General features: G+C 53.1%; 4 protein-coding genes across 4 annotated transcripts; 1 reads left to right on the top strand and 3 right to left on the bottom strand.

Annotated features, from left to right (window-relative positions):
• Positions 1–421: 421 nt before the first annotated feature.
• Z519_02227 (uncharacterized protein) lies at positions 422–823 on the top strand (the record flags this gene model as incomplete). The annotated part of the gene is made up of 1 exon (XM_016759984.1): positions 422–823. The coding sequence occupies one exon, from the start codon at positions 422–424 to the stop codon at positions 821–823; it is 402 nt and encodes a 133-aa protein (XP_016623505.1).
• A 744-nt stretch (positions 824–1567) lies between these two features.
• Positions 1568–3503, bottom strand: Z519_02226 (uncharacterized protein; the record flags this gene model as incomplete). Its single annotated transcript, XM_016759983.1, has 3 exons — positions 1568–2585; positions 2641–3204; positions 3271–3503. 3 exons carry the CDS (start codon positions 3501–3503, stop codon positions 1568–1570), a joined length of 1815 nt encoding a protein of 604 aa, XP_016623504.1.
• A 1986-nt stretch (positions 3504–5489) lies between these two features.
• Positions 5490–6548, bottom strand: Z519_02225 (uncharacterized protein; the record flags this gene model as incomplete). The annotated part of the gene is made up of 1 exon (XM_016759982.1): positions 5490–6548. The coding sequence occupies one exon, from the start codon at positions 6546–6548 to the stop codon at positions 5490–5492; it is 1059 nt and encodes a 352-aa protein (XP_016623503.1).
• A 1910-nt stretch (positions 6549–8458) lies between these two features.
• Positions 8459–11803, bottom strand: Z519_02224 (uncharacterized protein; the record flags this gene model as incomplete). The annotated part of the gene is made up of 1 exon (XM_016759981.1): positions 8459–11803. The coding sequence occupies one exon, from the start codon at positions 11801–11803 to the stop codon at positions 8459–8461; it is 3345 nt and encodes a 1114-aa protein (XP_016623502.1).
• Between the last annotated feature and the right edge of the window lie 507 nt (positions 11804–12310).

The raw sequence follows: 12310 nt of genomic DNA, 5'->3' as shown, positions 1-12310 counted from the left end.
AGCATGAGAGAAGTCTCAAGGCGCTTGTTTGGGTTTTGACGCTTGTGAGAAAAGAATTGACCGACGATTTGCCGGCCCACTGCGAGGCTGCAAGACAGCAAGACAGCAAGACTGGTGCCACCGTCCGCAAAATCAACGTCATCATTGGATGGTCCAGTGCGGAGAACGGAAGCAAGAGCTTCATCGCTCACACGACCATCACCTCACCATACTCGTTTTCAGTATCTTTCTCTGTTGCCGGTACATTCGTGTCTATTTTGTGCTTCTTTCGCCCCATCTTAAAGTGTTAGATTCATTTCGTCGCGAACCAGGCTACACTCGAAGACGAAAGGCGATCTCCCCGCCAGAAGCCACTCCAAGTCCTCCGCAGACAGAGACACTCTCACTCCCCTCCCTATCTCGCACCTGAAAACAACCCACAATGCCGCCTCCCTCACACATAACCGACCCGCTCCCTCCTCCCCAACTCACCCAAGTCGCGGCGCAAGGCTTCGCCTCGGGGGCGCTACGATTCGGCACCATCAGCTTCGCATCTCACTTCCTCCTGAACCGCTACACGCCGCTGTACCGCGGGCTGACGGTGCAGTATAAGGTGTTTCTGCAGATCAGCGCGATGATACTGGGCGGGTGCATTTTCGCGGAGAAGCGCGTGGGCGAGTTCAACGAGGAGGTCAGGCGGCGGCGCAGGGCGCTGGACCGCAGTCGTCGCGCGTGGGAGGAGGAGAGGGAGATCAGGGAGATGGTGGAGCAGCGGATCGCGGCCGAGGAACGGAGTCAGAAGGGTGCGGGTCAGGACAAGAGCAATAGCGTGGGCGGGAAGTAGAGCTCTCTATCTCTACATGGCTTTGATAGGGGAGAGGAAGAGAAGTAGGGAAAGAGGAAAGGAAGGAGGGAGAGACTCTGGGTCATCTGAAGCGGATGGCTCAGTCTTCACTATCATTTTGGTACGCGAACGAAATTCCCCAATGCGACCTTGGGTCTGCACGTCAACATGACCGTCAGCATTTCTACCGAGCGAATGCGGATCAGAGACCCCCCTCCCCCTTCGCCTGCGACAATATAGGGCGACGACCTCTATCGGCCTGGTATCCCGACGGCTAAGACCAGAAAGTCGCATGAAGTTACCCTCATAATCTCCGCCCGAGTACAACAAGTATGAGTACCTCGTACTCGGGGCGCCGGTCTCGATCGGGATCATCTCAGCTCACATCCACACTCACAAAACTCCTCGTGCGCCCTTGGTCCATCCCGCGCTGAGAAATGCCCCCCGCGACGACAGGAGATGCGCGAGCAGCGACCTGTCAACGGCTGAGCCTGACTTGCACCAAGTCTGTGCCGTTCTGGACGTGATCACTCGACGGAGAACCGGGGGGCTGGGTGTTTTCTCAACTTTGTACAACATTATATATAAGGGAAGGGGGAAAAAAAAAGGAAACAAAGTAACTTTCCAGCGAGAATCCCACGTAGACTCTGGAATTTGCACACTCGCCAATCAACCAATTAATCAATCAATCAATCTATGTGTCAATCTATTTATTTATTATCTGTCTGTCTGTCTATCTGCCTGTCAACTATTCTCATCAGCTTCAACGGTGGTCGTGCTCTTCAGCATGCCCTGGCGTTCATGCTCCGAGGCTGGTGGTCCTTCCTCAGCGACGGGGCTCGGACTCTCAGTCTCGGTCTTTTGCATTACCGGCGTGTACCTCTTCCGGCGCGCGAGGAAGTAAACCGCTGCGCCCGCGATGATCGCTAGGATGGGAACGCCGAGGCCGACGGACAGGCCGATGATGAGCGGCTTGTGGTCTTCATGGCCGCCGTGGCCTCCTGCAGCAGTGGCGCTGGAGGCGCTTGATGATGTTGAAGAAGATGGCGGCGGCGGCGGCGGCGGCGGCACAAAGGAGACGGGACGACCTGTCGTTGCAGCTAGGGCTTTGGCATTGGAGCCGAAGGCGACGGTCTTAATGGGCGTCTGAGTCGTTGCAGGCCAGGTTGCCTCCGAACCAGACGGCACCGAGGTGGTCGACGTCAGGGTCGCCGTGAATGTCTTTGTTGTCTGAAGAGAGACGGGGCAGTTGATCAAGCCGGGCGATTTGCAAGCTACTCCAAACGACGTCGTCTCGGTCGTGATTGTCGCGACTGTGAGAGACAGGTCGCTTGTCACGGCCCTCGCTGTGACGAGTGCAGATGTTCCACTTGTCGAGCTGCTCCGCCCAGCCGCACAGGCAGAGCCGAGTTCGGTATACCAGATAGGAACTTGTGTCTCGGGCGTTGGTCCCCATGTAGTCTGGTCAAACGCTGCCGATGCGCCAGCGGCCGCACCGAGTGCCATGGTGAACGACTCGACGAGTGCCAGCTCGCAGTCATCATTACTGCTGTCATACGTGACGTTGGCCACGAACTCGGCAATGTTGGCAAAGACTCCTGCTTCCAAGCCGGCTGAGGCACCGAGCGTGTGGTTCGCTATTGTGACGGATGTGTCGACACCGAAGGTGATGCCGGCATGAAGACCAACTCGTAGAGCTCCTGTGAGCACAAAGCCAGCGCCCTCGACGTTCACGGGGAGGAATTCAAACATTCCACCGTCACTAGAAAGCGGCTGTATTAGTAGGAGTTGCTGTCTTTCGGTGAAATCCTTCTTACAGTGTTATGCTTTCGACAGTCTTGTTGAACATCTGCAAATCAATGCCAGCTCCATCGACCTTGATGTGCACACCGCCGCTGATGTCCACTTCTGCGGCGGCAGTCAGGATGAGGTCGACAGTAAAGAACGCGCCAATCTCGAGAGAATCGCCCAGACTGAGGCCCGCCGGGGTCTCCGATGTGTATAAATTGATCGTGTAAGTCGATTCGACCGAGAGTACAGTGTCAAGCTTCATGTAGAGATCCAGGTTGTCAAAATTGAATTGTAAACGATAGTCAAAATCTTGGAAGGTGGGAAGCTCAACATTGAAATCGATGTCTGTGTAATTGGCATTGCCGTTTACCAGATCCGACAATGCCTGCTCGGCTTCCTCGGTAATGTTCTTGACCAAGTCTATGGCGCTCTCCTCGAGTTCAGTGACATTAAAATCGAGATTGCGGGTGAGTTGACCGGTAACTCGACCGGCGATGTAGCAGGTGGAACAAATAATCTGAACACCGTATTGGGTTTCGAGGGACCCATTCCCGGCTTTGGTCGATACGTCGTCTTCTGCCTCCATAGTGCTGTTAAGCCAGTCAGACATCTCCAGACGAGTGGCTTGCTCAAGGAAATGTAGTTGTTGTCCCTACATGGCAAGTAGCACCGCTCCGTCCCAACTTTTTCCGAGGGTCTCGTCGAAAAGAATCTTTGTTTCTTCTGTTCCTGACGCAGATAGGGCCCGACGCAGTGACCGCAGGGTCTCGGCCTCTGTCAGGCCCGCAGCATTGTAAGTATGGAATATGAGGTCTGAGTCTGGATACGCAGAGCTTAAAACAAGGTTGAGTGCCCATACAATAACCGCTAGATAATGATAGATCGACATTTCGCAAGATACAGGTCGCAAGGCTCAGAACCTCCTCTGGGTTCGTCCGGGAGTAGCATATGTGAACAGTCAAAGACCTGAGCAGACTCTGCAATGGTCGACTTTGTTATAGTGGGCAGCTCGATGTCTCAGCCTCTGGAAGGCGCTACCCTTGTATATCACGCCGCGGGGCTTTGCCGGAAACCAGAGCAGTCTTGAAGTTGGGAGGGACAGCGCCGCATTTTGGCCCCCAAATTGCTTCAAGCATACATATGCAGGTGGCAGGTTGGCGTTCTTTCAATCCCTAGTGTGAGAAATTGAAGCAGCCACAGGTACAAGTGGAGGAGACAGCCACTCCAAGTAGTGATGCAACGTGGAGTGTGCACAACAGGGAGAGGGACCCTCAGCCCGATATCAGTTCTCGCGTGCCATGTTAATTTGCCATAACAAGCTGAAATGACGCGCACAACGGAGAGGACATCTGCAGTGCGTAGTGAGGTGTCGAGGCCATGGCAGTCCCACGCGGTCAAGCAATCTGCAGACACATTCGAGAGCTGCCACTTCGGCATCGACCGCAGCGGCCAGGTGTGGACAAGACGGACAAAGTTCGGCTGTGCCCAGCAACTATTGTTGATGTCTTCAGATCATCTCGAATGGGATGCATCCAGTACATGGCTCACCTGAGGTCCGAAGCTAGGGCTTGGAACTGTGGTGCAGTAGCAGGCAGCTGGTCGCGACTGCTAGAGGCGAGTAGAGAGGCGAGTAGTTCTTTTGTTCAATGGCAGAAGGCTGTCTATGTCGCTATTCCTGCGCGTGTCCTCGCTAAGCCGCATACGGGGTAGTTGAATCCGAAACTGAACATGGGTGACATAATAGCCTCCTTTGAAAACGTGGATGGGGCTAAGCCTGGGGGCTGGAGAGGAGGATACCTAATAGAATTGTTACATGGTAGAACAAGAGGACATGGGGACCTTTGCCTATCTCGAGTTAGCATTGATACCAGGTCGTCTGAGCGTAGTCTGAGCCACTGCCGCAAAGGTCAGTTGCTCGATGACAAAGCCAGATATTTCACTGGGTATGTAGATGGCGGAGGGGAGACCAACGCGACAGTAAGGCGACATGCAAGTAAACAGAAGTGGTCAAACAGCCCCACGACAGTCTTTAATGCTTTACCTGTTGCAGCGTCTGTGTGAACTCGGGACGAGGTATACTTGTCAGGCGCCCCCCGGGGTATCGAGCAGTTGGCGCCCAATTTGCCCCGCAGCATTGAGAAGAAGGCGAGTTCGACCGCTGTCTGGGTGCCAGCTTTACAGAGACTGTGTTTGCCGCAGTCGTCGGCAAACTTGGGACGCAGCTTAGCCTCACTAGCCTCGGACATATGCCGACTCGTCGTGCATAAAAATATACCGCATTGATACAGAGAGCTGCTGGTCTCAACTATCGCCCGCCTGGGAGAGCCGTATGACAAGAGGCGATCCACTGAGGGAGTGGGTGCACATAATATATGTTCATGCATAATATGTTCGACAAAGCCGAGAGAATGCTCAACTATCTCGTATATACATCCCATTATCCTGGATCTCCATCCTGTATGGTAGACTGTTCTCTCCTTCCCAGTGTTCACCCACTTTTCCAAAAGAAAAAAAAAGGGTCTTATTACAATATCGTAAAGTCTGCCATCTATCACCCTGGCCTTGTCCAAAAGCAGAAAGAACAGGACACACCAGGTGAAGGCTAATGAATGCGTCATGGCGAATCTCATGTCCAATATCCGAAACTCGCTGTCCGCCGCATGCAGCCGTCCGTTTGACCATCTCAAAATATAGACAGCCCTTTTTCTTTCTCGCCTGAACGCCTTCGCTCGCAAAGTTCCACGCAGTTGTATGCCAACCAATGATCGGCCGTATGGCTTCGTTGGGTTCCCAAAGACTGTGCTCCAGAAGCCGAATGGTGCAGTTTCGCGCGTAGAGGATGTTGACTCGCGTTCACATCCACGACTGCAACAGGTCATGCATCATGCTGCGCGACCAACTCATATGTTTGCTTCTTCGATCCCAATCCACCAGCCCACATCCGCCAAAGGGGCATCTTCGCAGCAACAGGGAATCTGAACGCAACAACTCGCGGACTGCCCCTAGCAGTTCTCTTCCTCGCACTCCAAATGAGCAGCCTCGAGTAGATGAACCACGTCACAAAGCCGACGGTGAGGACGAGGAGGAATCCCAGCACCGTCAGCAACATCCAATTCTTGCCCATCCAGAAGATCAACCTGGCGTCTTTGCCGTGCCAGCTTGAGCCTTTGTAAGTCTCGAAAAACGACCACGAATGCTTGTTATACTCGTCCGGCATGAGCACTCTGACCCTGCCGATCCAAGTCTGAGGGTCGAGGTGAGCGTGTTCACCCATCCACTTCTTCCAAATCACACTCAGGAACAGCGGGCCGGTGGAGGCCATGATGGTGATGTACGGTAGGATCCATGACTTGTTGGCACCCTGAAGGGACTCCATGACTCTCAAGAAGAAAGGATGCTGCGGAATCGAGCCCATGACGTCGTTACTGATCCCTGTCGGGACGGTCCTCCGCACAAAGGCCGTGTAAGACAACAGCGGGTCAAGCCTCCTCTTGCAACCGTCGTCCAGGTCAATGTACACGCCGCCATAGTGTGCCAGCACAAAATATCGAATCGCATCGGCGCGTTGAATGTTGTGTCTATACCCGACAAACGTCGATAGAAACCACGGATACTCCTTGGCAATGAAGTCGTGAGATTTTCGGTCCGTCCACAATATGTACTCGTAGTCCGGATGTAGATCTATACACGATTTCTGAGCCGGAACCCAGTGGGCAGGGATGGATTCGTTGATGTATGTCTGATGAATGATCTTGGGGATCAAGTGCGGACGGTTTTCGAGGAGCGTAGAGTTGGGAGCGGGCAGTTCCGATCTGTGGATGGCATCCCGAGACGCGTCTTCAATGAGCAAAGAGAGCAGGGTCGAGACCGAGTGTAAGAGGAGGGTCAACACTATGACGGCGACAAGGAGGAACACCAGTAGACTGCGCCGCATCTTGACCAGGCCCGATGAGGAGGACGGGGGGCGAGATAGGACCGTCGTTAGCAGTCTCATCCAAGTCGCGCCAGGGCCGGGTGCTTGGTTGAGAATATGATCTGCTAGAGGAGGCACACGACACTCTGCGTGTCTGTCAAAGGTTCTCCCCGTGGGTAGAGGCCGTGGCAGCTTTAAGGAGTGCAGAGCTCTGGGCGGCGGAGCAGCATTGTTCGCCCGCAGGCGTTATCGGGGACGGAGGTCAAGGTCGGGGTGGGAGTTCAAGTACACAATTCTAGGGGGTTTGTCAAGGAGAGACTATGGAGCAAGGAGTGAACCGTAGGCCTAGCGTACGATGATGTCGACCAAGGAAATAAAACGAGAGAAAAGAAGTTGGCTTTGTACGGTGCTCAAGAGGGAGGGAGGGAGAGAAGTGAGAGGGAAATTCTTCTTGCGGCGGCGTGCCTGTTGCAGGCAAAGCGCAGGGATCATGCGTATACGAGCCAATCGAGCTTCATCTCCCCAAGGCGGAGATTGTGGCAGTGCCTGCAGCATCCCTCTCTCGATCAATCACCTCGTCGCTATGACACCCTCACACGCAATGCTCGTATGTCCTCGGTATGTACACTCATCACTTTTTCTCCCATCATGATGGCCACCATAAGCACACGTCCCTAATCAAGCCGATCCTGAGTGTCTTCTGCCTGCGCCCCCGAGCGATATAACGGCGACCGACTCGCTTCTCACCCCTTCGTACTCCGTATACCAGAGATTCCCCCGAAGCCATCTAACGGCTATTCGAGCAGCCTAGTGCGGATCTCGGATTGCTCCTGCTCCAATACGCATTCCCACGTTCCTCGTCTCGCACAGATCGCACCAACCACCACTCTCCTCGGTCCATTGGTGTGCACACCGAGTACATAGGTCTGCAAACTCGCTGTCAACGCCCGCTGTGACGGACCCTGAGCTTTGGCTATGGAAAAAGAGTGTACGTACAAGTCCTCCGTAAAGGGATGGAAACCCGTGATCAAACAGCAGGACAGGCTGAGGACTACCCTTGCTTCCGCCCACCCCGCGCCGCGCCAAATCTCCTTCTCAACTGGTACGGAGTAACAAAGAGGCCTTAAAGTGCTGACTCCCGGATGATTAACATGCACTCATCTCAAAACAGAATCTCTTTCGATTCGCCGGGTGCCCGAGAATGGAATATCAAGAAAGGTTTAGTACTCACATTCTTCTTCACGCTCGGAGAAGAGATTTTGATTATTTTGTTGCACAATGGCTCGCAAGCGAATACGCCCGCGGCCGTAAGGCTCGTCAGTACGCACTTCAGACAGTCATCTTGGGAGATTGGCCCGAAGACTCGGTTGTGCGTCAGGCATCGCTTTGTACAGAAACGGTATCAGGCTGCGGTCCCCACCCAATCTTCAGGCGGTTGGTCAGCTCTCACAACATGTTTGTGCTGCATGATTTGCAGGTTCAGGTGGCATTCCAAGTTGCCCCTGAGGCCAGTGGGCCTTGTGAGGCTGAGGCTGACCCCTTTCTCGTGGCTTTTTGGTGGCCAAATACCGAATATTTTGGGAAATGCCCCTTTCTCCCAAACCCGAACAAATCCGCATAATGTTTATACAACCAATATGCAACAGACATTATCATTGCGCGGGGTTTGTGCCCGGTCCCGTCCTTCGTCATTCATTGTACTCCTTTAGCTATGATATGCGCCACTGCTTTGCGTCTTCCCCCCTCCCTCCCTCCCCGAGAAATCAATATGCTAACCCCAAAGCAAAATTGGTGGGTATCACGAGAAAAATAAAAACATTATCATCAATGAGCCTCCAGCCTCGAGCTTCCCGGAGCCTCTGTCTGTACAGGCAGGTCACCCTCTAATCTTTTGTCTTGGTGGGATCCGGCTTTCCCCGACTCAAGGGGCATCAGTCCTCTGGCATTTGGAATATCATCTGGCTGTTACTGTCTCTTCCCAGTTTCTCATCAATGTAGTCCAAGGCATCTGGGTGTGCTGCCGTCGGCGTTCTGTCGAGCTTGACGCGCTGCAAAATCTGCGCTATCGAAGAGTCTCCCGTTGCCGTGGTTTGGCGGCTGTCCTCGTCACCTGCACCGTCTTCCCATGGCACACCCTGTGCGCGACAATAATTGCGAAACAGGTATTTTTGCATCCTGGACACTTGTATATTCCACTTTTCGTCCAAGGTGCTCATCACTGCCGCCACGTCTTGATTGGTAAATGAGGCTGTGGAAGACATGGAGCTACTGTGCCGATGTCCGTGTCCTTTCCCATGTGGTTTCCCAGTCAAGGTTCCGGCAAAGGCTTTCTTAATCGCCCCGCCACCACTCTTGGGAACCTTGGGACTGTCCGCACGTTCCATTGTCTCGATCTCGCGGCGAACTTTGTCCATCGACCTCGCCCTGTCATGGTCCATGGTCGACATGTACAGCAACGTGTGATTCTTCTCGAGTGCATTGACAAGCGCCGTGAAGCTTTGGAGGTTGATGTCGTTGTGCTCGCAATGAATTTCCACCAACGAGTCGTTCCTCTCTAGCACCTCAGCTAACGTGTTTGCCCCTTGCAGACCCAGCGCCTGATATTCGATGCGCAGGAGCTTCAACGAAGTGTTCTTTTCCAACCCTCTCAGAGCAATATTGAGGCCGATGCCGAACCTGGTGGTGTCCAAATGCGCATGTTCGCCGCTGATGTCAAGCTCCTCCAAGGTCCGGTTTGTGGCAAACATCTCCTTCAGCGCCTCACAGGTTTCAACGCTGGCATCGTATGGGAGGGATGCACGTGATATGTCCAAACTTCGTAACGTCGTATTTACTTTCAGAGCGTTGATCAATTCGCGAAAGTGGTTTTCTTTCTCAAAATCCATCATTCGCAAGCTCAGCGAGGATGGCCCACAGTTTTGAGCAATAGTCCTGAACAGCACGGTGTTGCCTGTCTTTAGCCGGTTCTCGTTGGCGCTTACGTGCATCATTCTGGTCTGCATGTCGTCACGAGTCATGGAACGGAAGAAGGTCGCAAGATCATATCCCGTCAAGCCACATTGATTGACGTGTAGCTCTCGGAGGATATCGGACTTTGGTGTTGCCAGATAAGTAGATATCGAGTCTACTGTCTGTTCATTGAGAGTGGTTTGTGACAAATATAAGGCCTCGAGTCTCCAGGCCAAAAGCACCTCGGGCGGAAGTAAAGGCTCTGAACCAGCCGTCTTCTGCACTCGAGTAAGATTCAAGCGCCGAATTCGAGTAAAAGCGCCCATGCCACGCTGAAATAGCTCCGGACTAAAGCGACCTTGCGCCCCTGATATGTCAATGACCTCGACAGTGCTTTCCTGGACAGCCAAAGCGGACAAAAGCACGTCAATGTCGTGGACTGAGAGGCCACACTCGCCAATTTCAAGGGCTCTAAGATGGCATTTTCTTTCCGAGGCTGCGTCAACGAGGTAGTTCAGGTCCGAATCTGCTAGTCGCAGGCCTGTAAGCACAATCCAATCGACATTCGTCAAGGACCTCTTGCACAGTGGCGTAAGGGCCTCCAGAATTCCACAATCCAAGGTCTCCCCATCTCCCGCCAGCGTCTGATGAGGAATTGTATGCGAAAAGTCTAGCCGTCTCAATCGCCGGCTTTTCAACGCCAATACTCTGATCTCCTGAGACAGAACGGGCAGATCTTGGTGGCCAGCGATATTGGTAGGATTTCCAGACCGTGTGAACAGACTATCCAAGTCCGATCCGAACCCGTCGTAATAGAGACGTAGCGGTAACAGATTGATTCGGGCGAAGGAAATTGATGAGAAGGACTCATTGTAGCGTAAGGCTCGAAACACAGCAAGTAATTCCAAGGCGGAATAAGTGGTACCGTTTGATGGTGGCAGCAATTGAAAGCGTGGTGCATCTTCACAATCATAGTCCACAGAATAACAGATACGAGATGTGTCAACGTCATAACCTGCACAGTACGCAATCAATGTCCGATCAAAGCAATCATGATCCTCTTTTGGAAAATTCGGTGGGATCATCTGATCGTCGATTTCAGGAGGGACGTCGAAGATAAAAGGCTGCCTAAGCCATTCGGGTCGTAGGTATTCCGAAGCAGATCTCAGCCAGAGTGCGATTTCACCACCGGAACACGAAGCTAGTTGTACCATGCACGGATTTGCCATAGGTGGTTTGAAGGTCAATTGAAACGCGTCGTCGTCCGCCACGACCCTGATCGAAGTCAAATTGACGATGGCATAGCAAGTCATGCCGTCCAGCTCGCTGAGAGACGTGCTCGACGATCGTGTGGAAGATTTCTGAAGAGGCACCAGGTGGATTTTGTGCAAGCCAATCACGAGGTAACAGGTTGTTGAGGACCCCAGTCTGGTCAGATCTTCAGCTGATGCCCTTCCTGTTGACTTGTTGATAAACCGTTGAACAACTTTAAAGATATGAAAATGTTCAGGATCATAGTCTCTCTCCCGTTCCAAGACACGCGCAAGATGCTCTACTGTTCGATCTTGGATCTGCTGCTGGACTAGAGACCTCGCCTGATTACAAGCTGAACGAATGGCAGCAATCCACAGCTCGGCTTCGCGCATCTCGTTCAACTGTAACTGCATGGCGGACGCTCTTCTTGCGCGTTCATCAAAGTATGCCACTTCCACCACGGGAGAGGGCCGTCCATCGTCGATTTTGTACACCGCCACCACCTGCTCGAGTGGGACGCCTGAGGTGATGTCCGAATACGTTGACATTTGGAGTTCTTGATAGGAACTCACAGACGAAGTTCTCGGGGTGTGCCCCTTGTTGAGGCTGTTGGGGATGCTAGGAAACATTTCAGCGGCTTTGATTTGGCTCCTGAATCGAATGAGGTGTGACTCGGTCAGGACCATGAACTGAGTCCGTTTCCTAAACATGTTGCTTCCACCTGCTTGCACTTCGCCATATTGGAGGACTTTGCTACCCAAGAGGCCCTTCACATTCATGTCGGATTCTTCCTGGAGAGATGAGGCTTTTGAGTCGGACCTCGTTAGAGCAAGCTTTTCTTCTTCATCGAGGGAATGTAACGAGCGCAAGGATCCAAACACCGAGGTTCGATTGGCTTTCTGTAACGTCCTGGGGCGAGGTTTGGGACTGGCTGGATCGGAGTCCACAGGACTGGGCAGGTAGTCACTGGAACGCTTCTCGAGCAACGGGCTTGCGGGTATTTGTATCGTGGGACTGTGATCCGCCTTTTGGCGGAAAATGCTCAGGCTTTTCCTTCTGCGTTTGTCTGCCATTTTGAATAAAGGTGGAAACAGACAGAGGCGGCCAATCGCTCGCCCCAAGCAAACACTGCACGACGCAGTTGGTGTCGAAGTCTGTCAGGGCTCAGGAAAAACTCATGGATCTCTCAAGGTACACATGTTCACAGGGACCGAGCACTTCCCCCCTTGCCAACCCGCCATTCAGTGTGCCCACCTCCTCTTTTCAGCGAGATCCTGTCGGCGTCCAGGACATGGCCGCAAACAGTGTTAAGCGCAGCATGTGACCTGGCCTTCCGAAGGAGGAGCAAAGGCAGATTGGGGAAGAGGTACTGTTTGTCGGACTGTGTTTCGTGTCTGGAACTTGGTGATGCTCGGCGAGCGATATATTTGAAGTGACAAGGTCAAGTTTGGGAGCTCATAGGACGCAGCAGGAGCGGAACTAGATTGACAGGTAGTACAAAGTATTCGGTCCAAGAGGACGATCATAAGATTGTGACGGTTGGGGGGCAGCTGGGAGATTCAACAGTGTACTCTGCAGAA

Source organism: Cladophialophora bantiana (genome assembly GCF_000835475.1).
Source record: "Cladophialophora bantiana CBS 173.52 unplaced genomic scaffold supercont1.3, whole genome shotgun sequence".
In the NCBI taxonomy this organism is placed as follows: Eukaryota; Fungi; Ascomycota; class Eurotiomycetes; order Chaetothyriales; family Herpotrichiellaceae; genus Cladophialophora; species Cladophialophora bantiana.
The sequence above is the reverse complement of the archived record's forward strand: the minus strand, read 5'-3'. Positions and strand labels throughout refer to the sequence as shown.